This window comes from Cynocephalus volans, chromosome 12 (genome assembly GCF_027409185.1).
Source record: "Cynocephalus volans isolate mCynVol1 chromosome 12, mCynVol1.pri, whole genome shotgun sequence".
Classification (NCBI taxonomy): Eukaryota; Metazoa; Chordata; class Mammalia; order Dermoptera; family Cynocephalidae; genus Cynocephalus; species Cynocephalus volans.
In genome coordinates this window covers 101,998,952-102,021,991 of record NC_084471.1, presented here as the reverse complement: position 1 = coordinate 102,021,991, position 23,040 = coordinate 101,998,952, and the positions used below count along the sequence as shown (strand labels likewise).

Sequence of the window (23,040 nt, the reverse complement as noted above, 5' to 3'; positions counted from 1 at the left end):
AGGAGATTGAAGCTGTTATCAGAAGGCTCCCAACAAAGAAAAGCCCAGGACCAGATGGATTCACAGCAGAATTTTACCAAACATTCAAAGAGGAATTGACACCAATTCTTTACAAACTATTCCAAAAGATTGAAACGGACGCAAATCTCCCAAACTCATTCTATGAAGCAAACATCCTGATACCAAAACCAGGTAAAGATATAACCAAAAAAGAAAACTACAGGCCGATATCCTTGATGAATATAGATGCAAAAATCCTCACTAAAATACTAGCAAACAGAATACAGCAACACATACGAAAAATTATTCATCACGATCAAGTGGGATTCATCCCAGGGATGCAAGGTTGGTTCAACATATGCAAATCAATAAATGTGATACACCATATTAATAAACTCAAACACAAGGACCATAAGATCATCTCTATAGATGCTGAAAAAGCATTTGATAAAGTTCAGCACTCATTCATGACAAAGACCCTCTATAAGTTAGGTATAGAGGGAAAGTATCTCAACATAATTAAAGCCATATATGCCAAACCCACTGCTAATATCATCCTGAATGGGGAAAAGCTGAAAGCTTTTCCTTTAAGAACAGGCACTAGACAAGGATGCCCACTCTCACCACTCCTATTCAACATAGTGCTGGAAGTACTAGCCAGAGCAATCAGAGAAGAGAAGGAAATAAAGGGCATCCAGATTGGAAAAGATGAAGTCAAACTGTCCCTGTTTGCAGATGACATGATCCTATATATCGAACAGCCTAAAACCTCTACAAAAAAACTGTTGGAATTGATAAATGATTTCAGCACAGTAGCAGGATACAAAATCAACACACAAAAATCAGTAGCATTTCTTTTCTCCAATAGTGAACATGCAGAAGGAGAAATCAAGAAAGCCTGCCCATTTACAATAGCCACCAAAAAAATAAAATACTTAGGAATTGAGTTAACCAAGGAGGTGAAAAATCTCTATAATGAGAACTACAAACCACTGCTGAGAGAAATTAGAGAGGATACAAGAAGATGGAAAGATATTCCATGCTCTTGGATTGGAAGAATCAACATAGTGAAAATGTCCATACTACCCAAAGTGATATACAAATTCAATGCAATCCCCATCAAAATTCCAAAGACATTTTTCTCAGAAATGGAAAAAAATATTCAGACATTTATATGGAACAATAAAAGACCATGAATAGCCAAAGCAATGCTCAGCAAAAAAAAATAAACCTGGAGGCATAACACTACCTGACTTTAAGCTATACTACAAAGCTATAATAACCAAAACAGTATGGTACTGGCATAAAAACAGACACACTGACCAAGGAATAGAATAGAGAATCCAGAAATCAACCCACACACTTACTGCCATCTGATCTTTGACAAAGGCACCAAGCCTATTCACTGGGGAAGGGACTGCCTCTTCAGCAAGTGGTGCTGGGATAACTGGATATCAATATGCAGGAGAATGAAACTAGATCCATACCTCTCACCGTATACTAAAATCAACTCAAAATGGATTAAGGATTTAAATATACACCCTGAGACAATAAAACTTCTTAAAGAAAACATAGGAGAAACACTTCAGGAAATAGGACTGGGCACAGACTTCATGAATACGACCCCAAAAGCACGGGCAACCAAAGGAAAAATAAACAAATGGGATTATATCAAACTAAAAAGCTTCTGCACAGCAAAAGAAACAATTAAAAGAGTTAAAAGACAACCAACAGAGTGGGAGAAAATATTTGCAAAATATACATCTGACAAAGGATTAATATCCAGAATATATAAGGAACTCAAACAACTTTACAAGAAGAAAACAAGCAACCCAATTAAAAAATGGGCAAAAGAGCTAAGTAGGCATTTCTCTAAGGAAGATATCCAAATGGCCAACAGACATATGAAAAAATGCTCAACATCACTCAGCATCCGGGAAATGCAAATCAAAACCACATTGAGATACCATCTAACCCCAGTTAGGATGGCTAAAATCCAAAAGACTCTGAACGATAAATGCTGGCGAGGCTGCGGAGAAAAAGGAACTCTCATACACTGCTGGTGGGACTGCAAAATGGTGCAGCCTCTATGGAAAATGGTATGGAGGTTCCTTAAACAATTGCAAATAGATCTACCATACGACCCAGCCATCCCACTGCTGGGAATATACCCAGAGGAATGGAAATCATCAAGTCGAAGGTATACCTGTTCCCCAATGTTCATCGCAGCACTCTTTACAATAGCCAAGAGTTGGAACCAGCCCAAATGCCCATCATCAGATGAGTGGATACGGAAAATGTGGTACATCTACACAATGGAATACTACTCAGCTATAAAAATGAATGAAATACTGCCATTTGCAACAACATGGATGGACCTTGAGAGAATTATATTTAGTGAAACAAGTCAGGCACAGAAAGAGAAATACCACATGTTCTCACTTATTGGAGGGAGCTAAAAATTAATATATAAATTCACACACACACATACACACACACACACACACAAACCGGGGGGGGGGGAAGAAGATATAACAACCACAATTATTTGAAGTTGATACAACAAGCAAACAGAAAGGACATTGTTGGGGGGGAGGGGGGAGGGAGAAGGGAGGGAGGTTTTGGTGATGGGGAGCAATAATCAGCTACAATGTATATCGACAAAATAAAATTAAAAAAAAAAAAGAAAGAAAGAAATACCGCATGTTCTCACTTATTTGTGAGAGCTAAAAATAAAGAAATAAAGAAATGAAAGCACACATAAAACAAGGTGGGGGGGGACAGAATAACCACAAAAATTCCTTTAACTATTTGTCAAGTGAACAGACATGATGTGGGGGGGGAGAGGAATGGGTAAGGAGGCATGAAAATCAACTATGATGTATATTGGGAGGTAAAATAAATAAATAAATAAATATAACATAAAGTAAAAAATATAAATAAATAAAAGGCCAACTTCAAACAAAACCTATTTTATGAAGATATCCATCTGAAATCCATTAAAGGATTTGAACTTTACCTTCTCTCCTACTCTCTATGGTCCGTGTTATTTTCTGCCTTACCCAATGGCCACTTACTTTATTGCACATTATCAACAGTCGATTTTGCATTCTTAAAGGCAAGGACTAGGTCTTATCTTAACTTCTGTTTGTATTTTCATGATAAATAGACACATATGTTTAGTAAGAGCCTAGTCTAACATATGTGTCTTTTAAGAAAGGGGATGAAATTAATGTTTATTGAGTTCTATAGAATGTGTAGAACATGATAATATATTAACTTTTAACCTTCACTTACAATTATTGGCTAACTCTTGATGTCCCAATTTCATAGACACAATATAAAAGATGAGACATTGCTAGTCTTTTCCAGCAAGCAAGAGACAAATTTATTCTCCCAAAACCAAGATCCATTTTTGTTTCTTTGAATGATGTTAACTCTTAACTTGAAAGATATATTTAAAATCAACCTTTATTGACACACTTTATTTACATGTTGGGCACAAAGTTCACTGAAAGATGCTCAATAAGTAAAAACTTTAGTGTCCATTATCTTGCTGACTGTGTCTTTGACATCCTTATTTCTCAGACTGCAGATCAGGGGATTCAACATGGAAATCACCACTGTGTAAAACACAGAGGCCACCTTGACTGTGTGTCTGGAGTTGTTGGAGTTGGGCACACAGTAGAGGAAGAGGACGGTCCCGTGGAAGATGGTGATGGCAGTCAGGTGGGAGGCACAGGTGGAGAAGGCTTTGCGGCGCCCACTGGCCGAGTGCATCTTGAGGACGGTGACAACAATGGACACATAAGACGTGAGGATGATGAGCAGTGTGCTTATCTCATTAAAGGTGGCAAAAATGAAAAGAAGCAGCTGGTTGATAAAAGTATCAGAGCAAGAGAGGGACAGCAGTGAGGAGGACTCGCAGAAAAAGTGGTTGATTGTGTTGAAGCCATGAAAAGATAATTTTAAAACATAGCACGTGAGTGTCAAAGAACATGCCACTCCCCGTGCATAGGATCCCACCACCAGCATGGCACAGAGTTTCTGGGACATGGCAACAGTGTAGAGCAGAGGGTTACAAATGGCCACAAAGCGGTCATATGCCATCACAGCTAACAACAAAGATTCAGCCACCACAAAGGCACAAATGAAAAAGAATTGTACTGCACATCCTGAAAATGAGATGGTTCTGTCTTTTACCACTAGGTTCACCAGAGTCTTAGGGGCAACAGTAGAGGAATAGCAGAAATCCACAAACGAGAGGTGGCTGAGGAAAAAGTACATGGGGGTGTGCAGTTTGGGGTTAGTTTTGATGATTATGATCACCCCAAGATTTCCTACAACAGAGACACTGTAGATGGCCAGAAAAACCAAGAAGAGAGGGACTTGGAGTTGCGGGGAATCTGAGAAGCCCAAGAGCATAAATGTGGCTCCACTTTTATTTCCCTCTGACAAAAACATGGTTTCTGTTTGTCCAAATCTAAGAGATAGTCCTAAAAACAAAAATATTAAGGAAACTATGGAAATAGGAAGCTTGGTTGACCACCCTCACCAAGCCTGGAATATGAAGCCCAATGTCATTCATAATTTATATGTTTATTATCCAAGATATACTAAATGCCTAACGTTTTAGAGCATTCTACCCACAGGTAAACTTCCTAAGGAAAAAAAATACAATCACTGAATTAAATGTTCTCATATAGTTTTTAATATTTACAAATATGGTAATATGAGGTCAAAACATTTAAGGTCATTTTAAATCAAGTCTTCATATAGTAATTTTACCTTTCCTTAAACTTTATAATTTCATAAAATATTTCCCTATGATAATATGATGACTGAATACATCGGCCCTGTAATTATAAAAATCAGAAATTTCTAAATAAGTTGATTTTTACAACGTGTGTTTTCACAGTGACATTAAATATCAACAGCCGTAAAACTGAACATATGTGTCTCTATCATTAATTTCAAATAATACTTTGTAGCATCTTTTTTGTCTGACGTACCCAGTGAATATGATATCAAAACATGTCATAATTTATTTTTTTCCATATGCTTCTCCATTGAGTGAGTTTCTTCCTCAATGCTAGAGGATTAATAAAATGCAGATAAAGACCAATCTACACATCTATGACTGGTACTAGGATCCTCAGATTCCTTGCCATGCATCTATTCCTCTACACCAAACCCTGATCCTGTTTCTTTATTAATAATCATACTTACAATTTGTGAGCAAACAAGACACTCTAAATCTATGGGAAGTATTCCAATGACAGGATTTGTGCCACAGAGACATACTAGAAAGCAGCATCCATATGAAACTCACAAGAACAGAATTTAGGAAAACTTCCTCACCCTGGAATAACTAAATATAGTAAAGACTCCGACCTAGAAACTTCCTTTGCCTGGGTCTCTATCTTCCCTCTCCCTTCTACTTACCTACAATATTCATTCTGCCCCTGTTACTGGTAAAGGAGAAGGATTAAAAAGTTGAGGAAGTATGGCACTATGGAAACATCTCAGAGAAAACTGAAACAAAGAATCATTATATTTTGCTAATTGGTGTCTAACACCTCTCAGATTCTACCATACCAGGAATCTCTTGTTCTGTCATTTCTGACAAGATTATCTCTCATCACACAGCCCAAGAAATAGTTTCCAGATGGTCTGTCAGTAAAGATATCAGATCATATGCAGTCACCCTACCTGCTTCTGTACTCATGAGTATGATTTTTTTTCCTTAATTGAACATTTCATTTTTTAAAAAATTTTAAGCTAATGTTAAATTTATTGTAATGGATCTTATGTCCCAAATGCTGTCATTACATTGCAGGTAAAAGTTTCTATATCTTTGAGTCTGGAAAATATGATTGCTAAAATTTGCCCTGTAGTTTTTATGTTTGTTTATTCCAACTTGGTTGTTATTTCTGGTCTCAGGGGTCAGTTGTTTCCTATTTTATAGTCTTAACTAAAGCTGGTCTCTTTTATTTATTTATTTTTAATAGAGAGTCTATTTAATCCTTGTTTATTTCATTTTACTTAAGTACTCGTGTATTCTACTTTGACTACTCCTCCAAAAATTAACAGACAGAAGAAAAGACACACTCCCAACCTTCTCAGAGCTTGTCCACTCCCCCACCTTGGGTACCTGTTTTCCCGGGACTGTTATTGAGAAGCTTAGCTAAGGCAGGCTGTCTAATACAGGGTTCTTAGAAAAAGTGCACTTTCTGTTCCTTACACACTCACTTATATTTCTCAAAATACAGCTCTAAAAGGTAAGATTCCTTCCTCCCAATTTGTTCTCTAGATGGAAATTAATATCAATCTGTCTTTAGAATCATAACACAAACTTGCTGATGGAAAATGGAGGGCCTCTCCTCATTGGGAGTTACGTGTGCGTTCTTAAATCTATAGTTACAACCTTGGAGATATGAACCGTAGAGACTATCTATTGCCCCATTCTCTTCAGGTCACAAATAAACACTTAACATTAATCACTTTTATCTGATGTAATTGTTAAGTACCTGAATCCGTGAAAAAAAATATATATATACCAGCATTAAGGTTATTTCACATAAAACAATTTATGCTTTAAAGTCACATTCGCCAGCCATCTGATCACTACCACACCCTCCTTCAGTTATAAAAATATATGTGAATGTAAGAATCATCATTATGAAATATTGGTTCAGTGGCTATTATTTGCCAGGCATAACCCTCTTCCTCCATTACCACACACTCTGACCATATTGAAGAAGTGTGAAGGTCTAGCTCTCAGGTCATCATCATGACTCATTGAGAGTTAAGGCAAATGTATCTAAAAAGTAAACATTCAAACGATGAATTATCTAATCCCTGTTAAATCTCTGTCCATGCATCACTCTTTTTCCCTACTGTTTCTTATTGTGACCTCATTACTATTCCTTATGTTCTTTCTAGAATTGCCTTCTCTGACAGGGATTCTATTCTTTAAGTTTTTTTCCAAATGCTTCTTTTTGGTGAAATCTCCCATGAACACACTATGGTATTGCAAGGGTTTCCCTACTACCCAACTTTAGTGGTTAAATAATTAACATGATTAAAACATTTTTAAAAATCTTTATCCAATGCATTATTTTTTATATTGTTAGTTCCCTCTGCTAGAAAGAAAGTTTCAGGAAAGCAGGTATTTTTCATTGTTTTGATACCTGATATGTTCCAAACTCCTTGATCAGTAACTAGCACAAAGTAAGTATAACATGATTTTTTTTTTTTTTGAATGACAAATATGACTCTCCAGGTAGCTGGAAATCGAGTCAAATCTACCAGAACTATGGAAAATTAAAGAGCAGAGTGATGATAGTTCACAAATACAAAGTATGTCTGGATGTTTTAATAAGTGGTTATTTACAGTAAGTATGTACAATTGTAATTTGCCAATTAAAATTTAAAAGTAGGCAATGAAACGTAAACAAAAATCAAATCTTCAATCTACTGGATTTCCTATAACTATTTAGTCTCACAAAAATAGAAATATTTAATTTTCAAAATCAAGAAAGTCATGGTGGAATAACTTGTAAATGCAAATCAACATCTCAAATATTTTTCTTTATAAAACTTTAAAAGTAGCTTCACCAAAGATATATCACATTTGCTCATTAAGTAAACATGTTTCCAATCAACTATATCCAAGGTTATGCTATTGATATGTGAAATACAGAAATTAATAACATTAATACTCTTTATTCAAAGGATATATAATATTTCTGTATGAATAAGCATCATTCAGCAAGAACTGTTTGAACATTATGTATTCATTAATCAGAATTAAAATAGCTTCTATTTTGTTAACATTACTTTCTGGTACAAGAACCAGAGAAAGAAAGTTGAGTACATAATAACAATATGTAATTATTCATATATTTACTCATTTTTCATTAAAAATATTTAAGACAAGCTATTCTGAGGCAGTTATTATCTTCGGTAATGGGGACAGGAAAGAGAATGTCTCTTTGTCCATCAGGTTTATATTTAAAGGAGGGTTAAAAATCAAATAAATTTGAAATAGTTTGCCAGTCATGATAGATGCCAAAGATGACACTGGAGGTGGCATTTTAAGTAGGAACATCAGGCAAAGCCACAGTGAGGTGCTATCTGAGCATCGCCCATTGTGAAGTGAGATAATTAGCTATTCAAATAAGTGGGGAAAGAGTGTTGAGCTTGGGGAAGAGGTAAGTGCAAATACAACTTATTTTCAAATAGATGGTGGCTTTTGAATGCATCTCAACAGCTCTGCAGTATGTCGTGATGTTCTGCACTTTCCAAATCTCCACAAAAAATATAACATTTATATTGCAGGATGACATTAGTTATGATAGAAATTAAAGAAGGAAATCTACTTTGGTATATCAGCGCCTATACTTTAAAGCCGTATTTATGCCACTAAGTTTGTATTTCTCAGAACAATAGTGGAATGAGAATGGCAGTAGTAGAGTGCTCTGTAGAAAGCTTTCACTGAGAAATTACTGACATGTAATATAATTTTAGGTCTGTAAAAATAACCCAGGGTGATAAAATCAGGAAAGTTTTATCAATGTAATTGTAAACCTGTAGGGTTGTAAACATGGTCATGTTTTAAGTATATTGCATTTATCTATCAATCCACTTTCTAAGACAACTCTCACTAATAGCTTATAAAAATAGTGCAAACATTTGTAAAATAAACATTTGATTAAACACCAATGCCAAATTTGAACCTGACAAAAATAATGTATTTTTAATTATTATTTAATACCCAGTCCATGCTTAAATTGTCTCGAAAACTTCTTTTTCCTGTTTGTTTGAATCGAGTCAAACTAATTTGGTTGTTATAGTTAAGTTTCTTTTATTATGTAACAGTTTTCTGTGTGAGAGTTTGTGCGTATGTGTTCAGGTAATTTTTTCAGGAAAAAAACGGACCATTTGTGGAATGCTGCATGCACTGTATTCGGCTCATTTCTTCATTTGGTGTCATTAAACTTGTTTCCGCACCAATTTTTTAAAGCTAATTTTCAGATCAAAAATCTTTATAAGTTCAGGCTCATTCCCTTAGTTTCCTTTGTTTCTTCTTTTTTTTTCCTCCTTAGTTTCTTTTAGACAAGGATTCTACCTAGGAGATTCAAGCTGCTGTCAGATTCATCCCTTTGAGACGTGCATGTTAACTGGGTTTTCAACTTTTAGTGATGTTAATTATGATTTTCAGATTCAGGTAGCGTCATCTTGATTACTTTATTTATTGACTGAAGCATAATTGATTGTACATACCTGGGGGGCACAGCATTGAATGTCTATGCCTCTGTAATATATAATGCTCAAATCAGGATAATTACTACACTCAACATCACACAATGTAATCATCTTTTTGTGGCACTTTACCAGTTTCTCAGTATACCACCTTATCTTTCTTTTGCACCTCTGGTAGAGTATCTTCTGTTCTTTCCTTTCAAGAATTCCATGAATTATTATGATTGTTCTGTCTTTGTTTCTTCATTTTTTAAAAAATCTTACTTAAAAGCTAGGAAATGTTGTGTTTCTCTTTCTGTGAGAGACTTGTTTCATTTAAAATAATTTTCTCTAAGTTCAACCATGTTGGAACGAATGGCAGAATTTCATCTCTTTGTGGCTGAGTAGTATTCATTACACACACACACACACACACATATATATATATATACCCCATTTTCTATATTCAGGCATGCATTTATTGGAATCTAGGTTGGTTCCAACTCTTGACTATAGAACTGCAAGAAACATGCGAGTACAGTTATCACTTTGACATGATTTCCGTTTCTGAATGTACAGTAAGGAGTGGAATTGCTAGATCATATGGCAATTCTACCTCTGAATCATGAGTGCTCCAGAAGGGGAGGAGAAAGGAAAAAAACACTAGAAAACCTTTTCAGTGGAATAGTAGAAAACTTCCCAGGTACAGAGAAAGATAGGACCATGCACATCCAGGAGGTTCAAAGATCAACACGCAGATTCAATCTAAAAATGTCCTCTCTGAGACACAGCATAGTCAAATCGACAAAGCTCAAATACAGAGAGAGAATCATAAAAATATCAATAGAAAAGTGTCGAATCACCAATAAGCAAGTAACAATCGGATTAACCTCGGCCATCTCAACAGAAACTCTATATGCAAGAAGAGAATGGAACAATATACTGAAAATACTAAAGAAAGAAACTACTAGCAAAGAATACTGTACCCAGCAAGCCTATCTTTCAGAAATGAAGGAGAAATAGTGTATTTCCCAGACAGATAAGAACTGGTAGCATACCACCACATGACCAGCCCTAAAAAAATGTCCTTTGGGGAGTCCTGCATCTGAATAAAAAAAAATGATGATCAGTACCATGAATATGCAAGAAAGAAAAAAAAACTGATAGAACAAAAATGCAAAAGAGAAAGATAAAGAAACTATATCTTACCACCACAAAAATATAACAAACACGGAAGACAAACAATATAAGGTTAAAAAAAAAAAAAAAAAAGGAACAAAAGGTATTTAAAGCATCTGAAAAAAAACTGATAAATGGCAGGAGGAAGACAACACAATTTAATAACAACTCTAAATGTAAATGGATCTACCTCCTCACTCAAAAGATTGGTTACTTTGTTTTAGAATTACACACCAACTTTTCACTCAGCTATTTTAATACCCACCTAAATCATCCCCTTGAGCCATTTATTTTAAAATCAGAAGTTCTAATATTGTGATTTTCTAATTTCGTTCTTTTTCCTGCCTTTATTTATTCAGAACTTCCTCTCATTATGTTTAGGAGACCCTAAAATACAATTCATAGAGGAAAGATAAAACAAATACCTGTTCCCTTTAATTTACAATGTTCATACTACTGAGTAAATAACCAAGTAACCTTTCATTGTAGACAATGGTTTATTCTATTTTCTATTATATAATCTACATATAAACATATTTGATGCCTTTAAAATAATTACAGGCAATATTCATTATTATGTTAAACATTTCTAATCATTAATCAGTGGCAGCCACTCCAAATTGCCTCTGAGGTGTATTCAAGGTTATTTGACTAGGTGTTGATAGTATTCTAGCTTTTGTAAATATTAAACTGCCCAAGGCTAATTTTATATATTTTCTATTCTAAATTTCTAATTAGCCATTTCTATAAGAAGCCCTAGTTCTGCTTCAAGGAAATAAGGTTTTCTTTTAAAGGAAATTTGGAGAGGACTTCTGGTCAGGATGGAGGAATAGATGGTCCCCAGCATCACTCTCTCACACAAATCAACCAATTTACAACTATAAAAAAGCAATGACAACCAACATGTGGCTGCTAGTGCTCAGGGGAAAAGGAGGAGACCTATGGAGCACAAGAAGGCAGGAGAAGCCCAGATGAGAGAAAGAAAAAAAGAAACTCTCCAACCGTTTTGATTCCTGGCTGCTTCCAGGCTGGAGCTGGCAAGTGCACAGAGCAGGAGCTGCAAAAACCACAACGGTGCCCTTCAAATGAAGTTGCTTGGAGGCAGCAGGGGAGAAGAGGGCCTTGGTGGCCCCCAGGCCAGCAAGACCACTAATAGGGTTACCGTGGACCCACACAGGAGCAAGGAACCACAACAAATTAAAAAAAAGGAGCCACTCAGAGGACAGTGAGTCATCATCAGGGACAGAAAAACAGGCCGTCCCATGGGAAAGGTTTTGAGCACAGGCAGTGGGGGAGACAAGCCCATTGGGGGAACACTGCCACACAGCAAGGACAGCTGATCTGCCCTGCAATCAGTGTAGAACCACTCAGAGGAGACCAGACAGGAATATAGAATTGCATGGAGTGCTGAAAAGTCTCAGGACCAGACTAGAGTTTCTACACAATCCAGGTACACTGGATCTAACTAGACATGGAAGTAACTATAAAGTCAACTATTAAAACCTGAGCTGCGCAGAAAGCCTTCCCTAGGGAATCAGCAACAAAGCAGCAATTTAGCTAAACCACAGAGCTCTAGTACTGGTCCCAACAGGAAGTTCCCTCATTTTAGAAGTAAGCAAAGGGCAACAAATTAGTTCTAGTGCAAAGTTTAAGTGGTGAGAACAGCAAATAATCCAACACAGAACTGAAAGAAAATACAAAGTACCCACAACCAGAGACAAAGTTTGATATTAACTAGTAAAGGTCTCATTTCACCAAAGAACACCTATAACACCTAGAAGGAGTGGAAGTCCCTGGGCTACCAAGCCAGAAAGAGTGGGAGAACAGGGGACCTCAGCCATGCCCCCAACACCCACAACCAGTCCCGAGGTTGGGGGCCTCGGGCTTCGGCCACACACCCTGGCACATGAAACAAGCCCAGCAACAACCATGGAGTCACTGCAGGAAACACCCTGGGCTTTCCTGAACCAGGGTGGTGGGGGGGTCAAGGGCCTCAACCATGCCCACACACCTGCAACCAGCCCAGTGATGACCACCAGGGCACAGCAGGAAGGGCCCCAGGCTCCTGAGCTGAGGTAGTGTGGGGCGAGGGCTTTTACCACACCCCCTGACATCTGCACCCAGCTCAGCAATGACCAAGCCACAGCTGTGAGTCCCCTTGTTTCCCCTATGGGAATGGGGCAGATGATACAGGCTTAAATCCCACCCCTTCTCCTTCCTCCTTCTTCCATCCCATTTCCTTCACTTTTCCTTTCTCTCCCTACCTCCGAAGTGCTCTGCAACCACTTCATAGAATGTAAAAAACGTAATAATTTTTTGTTTTTACATTTTACTTATTTGTTTTTTTAATTTTTTATTTATGCATAGTACATTTTTATTGGTTATGAATATTTATGAAATGCAAAGCTGCTTGTCACCACTTGTGCCCAAGATATGATGGCCAGATCCATATTGGCAGCATGCCCATTACCACACATCACAATTGTACCCCCATGTTGAACACCCAATTATCCCTGACCTCCCTCCACATCCCCCTTTCCCACACTCCACTTTGTATCTCTGGATGTGCTCTCTCCCTCTGTAAGTCCGACATGTTCATTGCTGCTCTGTTTATAATAACCAAGATACGGAATCAACCTAAATGTCCATTGATGGATGATTGGATAAGGAAAATGTGGTATATATACAGCATGGAATACTACTCTGCCATAAAAGAATGAAATTCTCCCATTTGCAACAACATGGATGAGCTTGGAGTATTGAGTTTTAATTAACATTCGGTCAAGGCACAGATCTTAATTATACAGTCCAATATATTTGGAATACATACACCCCTTTAAAATTGACACCCAGATCAAAACATAGAGCACTCCCATTACCCTTGAAAATTTATTTATATGACATTCAGATCAACCGTGACCCCACCAAGAGCAACTACTCTGTTGGCTTTTTATCACCATAGATTGGTTTTACCTGTTCTTGAGCTTCATATAATGGAATCATACACTATGTAATCTTGGGTCTGCCTTCTTTCACTAAACAGTATGGTTTTACAATTTATTTATGTTTCTGCATTAACAATAGTTTTTCTGTTACTATTACTAAGCGATTTTCTGTTGTGTGAATATACCACTATTTTTTAAAAAAAATCTATTCTCCTGGGCAAATGGACCATGGTTATTCTGTGGATGGATACTTGGGTTGTTTCCAGTGTAAGCTGTTGTGGATAAAGCTGTCATGAACATTTTTGTACAAATCCTTCAGTGGACATCTGCATTTATTTAATTTTCTAGGAGTAGAAATGCTGGGTCATATAATTATTACGTGATGTTTAACTTTATTAGAAATTGCCGAGGAGGTAGGAGGTTGTACAATTTGACACTCTCACCAGCAACATATCACAGTCTTAGTTGCTCCCCATCAGTCCCAATCCATGGTATTATTAGCCATTTTTATTTACGGCTATTCTTCTAGGAGTCATATTTTTATATATTTTATATTATATATATATATATATATATATTTTAAGAGTTACAAGAAGAGTTCCAAGCAAAGTTCAGCCTCCACTGCTAACAGTCAGCATTCTTTTGCCTTCCCCTGCTTCCTTATCTCGAGACAGTCTTCATTATGGTGTTCTGCCTTAGGATTTAAAGGAGACAAAAGGCTTTTTTACCCTGCGTGAGGTTTGGGGGGCTAACAACAGTTGGAGTGACCCAGTCTCAAGGTGGAGGAAAACCTTGGCCAGAACAGAACACAGAAGTGCTGTCCTGCTCACAACCACATCTGACTCTCTGGAGCACAGACCTGAGGTTGTTGGACTCAGCAGGAGCCAAAAGAGAAGGATGATCCCAAAAGGGTTTGGGGAGAGAGATTCCTCTCATGCCCGGAAAAAAGGTTATTCTAGAGAGCAGTAAAAAGACTGCACAAAATGCCTTTGTGGTATACTTTATTGATAAAATTATTAGTAAAATAAATAAATAAATAAATAAAGGGAAATTTGGAGAATAGGAATGGTTATTGCTACTGAGCTATAATTTTTATTAGTACTACTTTCAGACAAAAATATTATTTCAATCTAAATTGCTAATTCTAATAAAGATGGAAAAAAGTGTTTACCTTCTATTACTTTATAACTTTAACTTTTTTCATATACTGACAGCCTTAGTTTCAATAACAATTAAAAAATGATTTTATTATTATTTTTAATTTGATGTACTATTTCATTTCTTCCTCTTTTCATTAATTTTCAGTTTAGTTTTCTCTCTTCTTTCACACATTTGATCATACTATAAAAATGATTCCTAAATCTTGTCTTTATTCACTTTAGAATATTCTGAGGGACAATCAATAGCAATATATAAAACCTTCCTTTTTCCATTTTTGCAGTTGTATACTTATATGGTTTGACCCATAGTTTATTCAACCACCTTCATACGACACTTTATATAGTCTGTTGTTATTATAAATAAAGATTAAGCATCTGTTGTTTGTTATTTTTTTCCTACTATACTTTTGGGACAGATTCCTGGAACTGTGAAAGCTTTGAAAGGAGATAAACACATTTGTAATGACACTAGTACTTCTAATCTCCTACTGTGGGTGTTGTAACTTTTTACATTCCTGCTCCAAATGTATAAAAATGCTTGTTTCCCCACAGATTCACTTACAAGATGTGTTATTTAACTTGCAGATTTCTACCACTCTGATAAGTGAGAAATGATAATTCAAGGAAGTTTTTATTAGTATTTCTATTATTATCACTTTGCAAAATTCTCCGTGGGCTTAAAGACTATTTGTATTCTTTTTACTATACTATAAAATTATATCTTATGTATATTTTTCCATAGGACTGTCATTTTCACCTCTACTAATTGTGACATAAGTAGCGACTGTCCCTCAAATTTTCATTTGTCATTTTATTTTCTTTTCTGTTATTTTTGTAAAGAAGTGTTTTATACTCATGCAACCTTAACTTTAAACCTGCTTTTAGAGCACTGCTCTGCTGTATGAAAAAAGATAGATGCATAATTTCATTTTTTTCCTATTTGGCTGTCTATTTGTCCCAGTATGACACTGTTTTAACAATAGAAACGTTACAAGTTATTTTAAATTCTGTATGGTTAGTTTCCTACTCAATTTTTGCTTTAATTACTTGGGTGTTTGTTACCATATATTTGTGTTTGTTTAGTCATTTATATAAACATTAACAAAGAAGTTTTGAAATCTGTTTCTTCAGTATCTACGTTCCATCTGTATGAATTAGACTAGACAACACTTGCAGAGATTCAGAGGCCTGATAATACTGGGAATCCAAGTTTTGAGAAATGCTGTAAAAGCACAATCTAGGAATATGAAATGCCTCTAGTGATTGTTCTTTCTGATGGACAAAATTTATTTTTAGGACCTCTCATATTGATTTCCTTAGTATTGTAGAGAAAAGGCACTGGATTTGGAGTGAAAAGAGCTGTTTCTGTCTTAAATCAGTCATTTCAGTCATTTCTAGACTATCTCTTCCGAAGTCTCTGCCATCATCTGTGTAGCAGATATACCTATACCTGTCTTACGTACTTCTTAAAATAAACTGTTTCAAGTGCAATACTTTCTATTCATAGAAATCACAAAATCTAAGGGATGAACATGTCAGAAAAACATATTCCCCTTTCATCACACAGCATATCCACCTATATCTGCCAACAGAGAAACAGTGCTTCAGTGACACACAACAGAAATAAATTTAAAGGCAACGTATTTATTTATAGACACATTAAATGAGAAAATACTGTTCAGTGGTGAGTTCACATCACTCTGTCAGTTACTTTATTCTCTGCATTGAATAATCTATTGGGCTTTGTAGTATTTTCATGTTTGTTTTTAGAAAATTGGAAAAAAATGATGCTTTATGAATCAAAACCCTATGGAATTTATCTCAGAATTGTCTTCCTTAACAACTTCATGTGATTTAAATTTAACAATTCATGCACCACAATCACTTATGAAAATCTCAAACAAATATATCTATATGTTTTAGGAACATTTTAGACTCTGTTCCAGTTGTTCATGACGACTGAAAACATCATTTGAGATTAGCTGATTGAAATGGGACTTTTGGGTGCATTAATTTCCTAATGGCATCCTTCACTTCTTTATTCCTCAGGCTGTAGATCAGAGGGTTCAGCATGGGATTGACGACTGTGTAAAACACAGAGGCCACTTTGACTGTGTGTCTGGAGTTGTTGGAGTTGGGCACACAGTAGAGGAAGAGGACGGTCCCGTGGAAGATGGTGATGGCGGTCAGGTGGGAGGCACAGGTGGAGAAGGCTTTGCGGCGCCCACTGGCCGAGCGCATCTTGAGGATGGTGACAACAATGGACACATAAGACGTGAGGATGATGAGCAGTGTGCTTATCTCATTAAAGGTGGCAAAAATGAAAAGAAGCAGCTGGTTGATAAAAGTGTCAGAGCAAGACAGGGAGAGCAGTGAGGAGGACTCGCAGAAAAAGTGGTTGATTGTGTTGAAGCCATGAAAAGATAATTTTAAAACATAGCACGTGAGTGTCAAAGAACATGCCACTCCCCACGCATAGGATCCCACCACCAGCATGGCACAGAGTTTCTGGGACATGGCAACTGTGTAGAGCAGAGGGTTACAAATGGCCACAAAGCGGTCATATGCCATCACAGCTAACAACAAAGATTCAGCCACCACAAAGGCACAAATGAAAAAGAATTGTACTGCACATCCTGAAAATGAGATGGTTCTGTCTTTTACCACTAGGTTCACCAGAGTCTTAGGGGCAACAGTAGAGGAATAGCAGAAATCCACAAACGAGAGGTGGCTGAGGAAAACGTACATGGGGGTGTGCAGTTTGGGGTTAGTTTTGATGATTATGATCATCCCAAGATTTCCTACAACAGAGACACTGTAGATGACCAGAAAAACCAAGAAGAGAGGGACTTGGAGTTGCGGGGAATCTGAGAAGCCCAAGAGCATAAATGTGGCTCCACTTCTATTTCTGTCTGAGAGTGACATGGTTTCTGTTTATCCAAATCTGAAAGTTGGTCCAGAAAACAAAAACATTAGGGAAAGTGACTTAATAGTAAGTTTGCTTGACCACCCTCACAAAGTCTAGATGATGAAGCACAATATTGTTCAGATTCTAGGTGCTTATTTTCCAAAATGTCTAAAATTTTGAAACATCCCAACTATATTTTAAACTTTTCCAGGAAAAAAATACAATTACTGAATAAAATTTTAAGTTCTCCAATACAGTTTTTAATACATTAAAAAATATGGTAAAACAAGGTCAAATCATTAATGGTTATTTTAAATCCAATCTTCACAGAATATTTGTGGCTTTCCTTAATATTGATAAGTTCATAGAAAATAAGCCTACTATAAGATGATGGTTATATCAGGCCCATAATCAGTAATAAAATCAGATATTTCTAAATATATTGATTTTTACATCATATATTCACATGGTGACTTTTAGTATCAACAGACCTAACACTGAATGTTTGTGTCTCTATTGTTAACTCCTTATAGCACCTTACAGTATCATTGTTTGTCCATATTACCCAGTAAATATGATATAAATGTACATTATAATTTATTTTTTTTTCATAGAGTATGCTTCTCCAATGAGAATGTTCCTTTCTCAGTGCTCGAGGAATAATAAAATTAAAATAGTTTATAAATATAATCTAGTTTATAAATATAATCCTTATTCCATAGTTAATAAAAATAGAAACCAGGGAAACATTGACTTTTCCAGTGGCAAGCAGACAAATAACAATATGCACATCTATGACTAGAGCTCTGATTTTCATAGTGCTGGCCGAGCATCTATTCCTCTACACCAAACCCTGAACTTTATTGGTAATCATACTTCCAATGACTGAGCACAATAAGCACCCTAAGTCTATGAGAAATATTCCAATGACAGGGTTTGTGCCATACAAATATACTAAAAAGCAGCATCAACATGAAACACATGACAGCAGGATTTAGGACATTTTTCTTACCCTGGAATAACTACCTGTAGTAAAGACTCTGATATAGAAACATCCTTTGCCTAGGTCCCTCTCTTCCTCTCTTCCCTCTTCCTTCAGGATACCTAGGACATTCAGTCTGTCCCTGTATTACCTGAGAAGGACAAGTATTAAAAACTTGAGATAGTAATGCACTATGAAGACATTTCATGAGAAAACACTAATACAAAGAATCATGTTACTCAAATTGGTGCCTAATACCTCTCAGATTCTATAATTCCTGGGATCTAGTTCTCTATCAATTCTGGCAAAGTTATCTCTGATCACACAACCAAAGAAATAGTTTCAAGATGGCCCATCAATAAAGATGTCAGAGCACATGGAACGGCCATCCCTGTTTCTGAAGAAATTGAGTATTAGAGACAGACCCAAAAAACAATTCATCACATAGCCAGACATTTTAACTACTGAATTATTTTCTTAATGCTATATTTCCTTTTCTAAAGCATTTAAAATTTTATTTTATAAGAAATGTTATATTTATTGTAGTGGCTCTTGTATCCCATATGTTATTATTTACATTGCTGGTAAAAGTCTGTATATTTTTGAATCCAGAAAGTGTGATAGCTTAAATCTATTCTGTAGTTTATTTGTTTATTCTTTACAATTTGGGTATTTTAATGTTCTCAGGGTTCACAGGTGTTTCCTGTTTTACGATCTTAACTAAAGCTGGTCTCTTTATTTATTTTTTTACTGCAGAGTCTATTGAATATTTGTTTATTTCATTTTACTAAAATAACTCTGTATTCTATCTTGACTACTCCTCCAACAATTAACAGAAGCAAGACAATACACTTCCCTCAAATCCTCAGAGCTCATCTATTCCCCCACCTCAGTTACCTGTTTTCCAAAGACTGTTGTTGAGATGCTTAGCTGAGCCAGGCCATCTAATAAAAAGTTCTCAGAAAGAGTGCACTTTCTTCTCCTTACACGCTCATGTATATTTCTCAAGAACTGTCTAATTCTAAAAGGTAAGTTTCCTTCCTCCAAAGTTGTTCTCTAGGAGGAAGTTAATATCAATCTGTCTTTAGAATCTTAACACAAACCTGCTAATGGAAAATGTAGAACTTCTCCTGCTTGGGAGTGATACTGAAGGAAGTGTTTTTCTTTTTTCTTTTCAAGCTAGCCGCAGTATAGGGAAAATACAGCCAAAAAGTCAAGTTAAGAAACAAGGGGAACAGAGTCAAACAGGATATCTGTGGTTATGCACCTGGGCCCCGGCCCGAGGCAAAGGGCGGATAGTTCCCAGAAATAGACAAGTCAGTTAAAGTTTCAAGAGTGCCCCTCAGCTGTTTCAAGGACTCCCACTTGACCGAAGTTCACCCCTGGCTTGATTTAAACTAACCAATTACCTTGCTTCTCGCTTCTGTACCCGCGCTTTTTGCTATAAAATGAGCCCAGAAATTCCACTCGGGGCGCCAGTCTTTCGAAAGACTGAGTCGCCCGGGTACCTGTGTGTTCAATAAACCTCTTGTTTTTGCATCCGAAGCCGTGGTCTCGCTGTTCCTTGGGAGGGTCTCCCTGAACTGACTGACTACCCACTGCGGGAGTCTTTCATTTGGGGGCTCGTCCGGGATCGGAGACCCCTACCCAGGGACCACCGACCCACCTGCGGGAGGTAAGCTGGCCAGCGACTGCTCTGTGTCTCGTTTCTGTGTCTAATCCTGTGACTCTGACTGTCTTTTCTGAGCGCGCGCATTTTGGTTTCAGTTTGTTCCGGGTTAGTCGCTCTGGGAGCGAAGTGCGGGTAGCGAACAGACGTGTTCGGGGGCTCGCCACCCGGCAATCCTGGGAGACGTCCCAGGATCAGGGGAGGACCAGGGACGCCTGGTGGACCCCTTGGCAGAGGATTATTGTGTTTTGGTCTCACCGCGTCTCGGGAGGCGCGCTCTGCCATCGGACTCTTTCTTCTATTTCTACGGCACTCGGTCTCGTCGCCGTTTCTGGTTTCTTTTTGTCTTAGTTGTGATAGGTCTTTGCGTCGTCGTTCCCCTATTGGAAATTTTCGAGATGGGGCAAAGTGCCCTTACGCCCCTCTCCCTTACTCTAGATCATTGGAAAGATGTCAAAGCCAGGGCTCACAATCTGTCCATGGAGATCAAAAAAGGAAAATGGCAGACTTTCTGTTCGTCTGAGTGGCCCACATTCGGCGTAGGTTGGCCGCCAGAGGGAACCTTTGATCTTACTGTCATTTTTGCAGTTAAAAAGATTGTTTTTCAGGAGACCGGAGGACACCCGGACCAGGTTGCCTATGTCGTGGTATGGCAAGACCTCGCCCAGAATCCCCCTCCCTGGGTGCCACCCTCCAGCAAAGTCGCTGTTGTTTCGGGATCAGAAAATACTCAAAGGCCACCTACAAGGAAGCCTTCCGCCCCTCCCCAACCCCCCGTCCTCCCGACACCAGACGACTCGCTCCTTCTCTCTGAGCCCCCGCCCTACCCGGCGGCCCTGCCGCCTCCTCTGGCCCCTCAGGCGATCGGACCGGTGCCGGGCCAGGCGCCCGATAGTTCCGATCCTGAGGGACCAGCCGCTAGGACCAGGAGTCGCCGTGCCCGCAGTCCGGCAGACGACTCAGGTCCTGACTCCACTGTGATTTTACCCCTCCGAGCCATAGGACCCCCAGCCGAGCCCAACGGCCTAGTTCCTCTACAATATTGGCCTTTTTCCTCAGCAGATCTTTATAATTGGAAATCTAACCATCCTTCTTTTTCTGAAAATCCAGCAGGACTCACGGGACTCCTTGAGTCTCTTATGTTTTCTCATCAGCCCACTTGGGACGATTGCCAACAGCTACTCCAGATCCTCTTCACCACTGAAGAGCGAGAAAGGATTCTTCTGGAGGCCCGCAAGAACGTTCTCGGGGACAACGGGGCCCCTACACAACTCGAGAACCTCATTAATGAGGCCTTCCCCCTCAATCGACCTCAATGGGATTACAACACGGCCGAAGGTAGGGAGCGTCTTCTGGTCTACCGCCGGACTCTAGTGGCAGGTCTCAAAGGGGCAGCCCGGCGCCCCACCAATTTGGCTAAGGTAAGAGAGGTCTTGCAGGGACCGGTAGAACCCCCCTCGGTTTTCTTGGAACGCCTGATGGAGGCATATAGGAGATACACTCCGTTTGACCCCTCTTCTGAGGGACAGCAGGCGGCAGTTGCCATGGCCTTTATCGGCCAGTCAGCCCCAGATATCAAGAAAAAGTTACAAAGACTAGAGGGGCTCCAAGACTTTTCCTTACAAGACTTAGTAAAGGAGGCAGAAAAGGTGTACCACAAGAGAGAAACAGAAGAAGAAAGACAGGAAAGAGAAAAAAAAGAGACAGAAGAGAGAGAGAGGCGGCGTGATAAACGCCAAGAAAAAAATTTAACTAGGATTTTGGCCACAGTAGTAAGTGATAAAGGGTTTACAGATAAGCAGAAAGGGACCCTGAGCAACCGGGCAAGACCGACACCTAGGGACAAAAGGCCTCCTCTCGACAGGGACCAGTGCGCCTACTGCAAAGAGAAAGGCCACTGGGCAAGGGAATGCCCCCGAAAAAAGAAAAACGACAAAAAAGCTAGGGTTCTATCCCTAGACGACTAGGGGAGTCAAGGTTCGGACCCCCTCCCCGAACCTAGGGTAACATTGACAGTGGAGGGGACCCCCATCGAGTTTCTGGTCGATACCGGGGCTGAACATTCGGTACTGACCCAACCCATGGGGAAGGTAGGGTCCAGGCGGACAGTCGTAGTAGGAGCGACCGGCAGCAAAGTCTACCCCTGGACCACACAGAGACTTTTAAGGGTCGGACATAAGCAAGTGACCCATTCCTTTTTGGTCATACCTGAGTGCCCTACTCCTCTGTTGGGCCGGGACATCCTGACCAAACTAAAAGCTCAAATCCAGTTTTCTACAGAGGGCCCACAAGTAACACGGGGAGATCACTCTACCATGTGCCTGGTCCTAAACCTAGAAGAAGAATACCGGCTGTATGAAAAGCCGGCCTCTCCCTCCATCGACCCATCCTGGCTCCAACTTTTTCCCACCGTATGGGCAGAAAAGACAGGTATGGGACTGGCCAATAACGTCCCACCAGTAGTAGTAGAGCTGAAATCAGGTGCCTCACCGGTGGCCGTCCGACAGTATCCAATGACTAAAGAAGCCCGGGAAGGCATCAGACCCCACATCCAAAGGTTCTTAGACCTAGGGGTCTTAGTGCCCTGCCAATCGCCCTGGAACACCCCTCTGCTACCAGTAAAAAAGCCAGGGACCAATGACTATCGGCCAGTCCAAGACTTGAGAGAAATTAACAAAAGGGTGCAAGACATTCATCCCACGGTCCCAAATCCATACAGCCTCCTGAGTTCCCTTCCGCCTAGTCACACTTGGTACTCAGTCCTGGATCTCAAGGATGCCTTTTTTTGCCTCAGACTACACCCCAACAGCCAGCCACTGTTCGCGTTCGAGTGGAGAGACCCAGAAAAAGGTAACACAGGTCAGCTGACCTGGACACGGCTGCCACAGGGGTTCAAAAACTCTCCCACTCTCTTCGACGAGGCCCTCCACCGAGATTTAGCTCCTTTTAGG

At 38.8% G+C, this 23,040-nt stretch overlaps 2 protein-coding genes across 2 annotated transcripts; both read right to left on the bottom strand.

Annotated features, from left to right (window-relative positions):
- Nucleotides 1–3,522: 3,522 nt before the first annotated feature.
- On the bottom strand, nt 3,523–4,464 carry LOC134361111 (olfactory receptor 5D18-like). Its single transcript, XM_063076049.1, has one exon. The coding sequence runs from the start codon at nt 4,462–4,464 to the stop codon at nt 3,523–3,525; it is 942 nt and encodes a 313-aa protein (XP_062932119.1).
- A 12,034-nt stretch (nt 4,465–16,498) lies between these two features.
- On the bottom strand, nt 16,499–17,455 carry LOC134391791 (olfactory receptor 5D18-like). Its single transcript, XM_063115728.1, has one exon. The coding sequence runs from the start codon at nt 17,453–17,455 to the stop codon at nt 16,499–16,501; it is 957 nt and encodes a 318-aa protein (XP_062971798.1).
- Between the last annotated feature and the right edge of the window lie 5,585 nt (nt 17,456–23,040).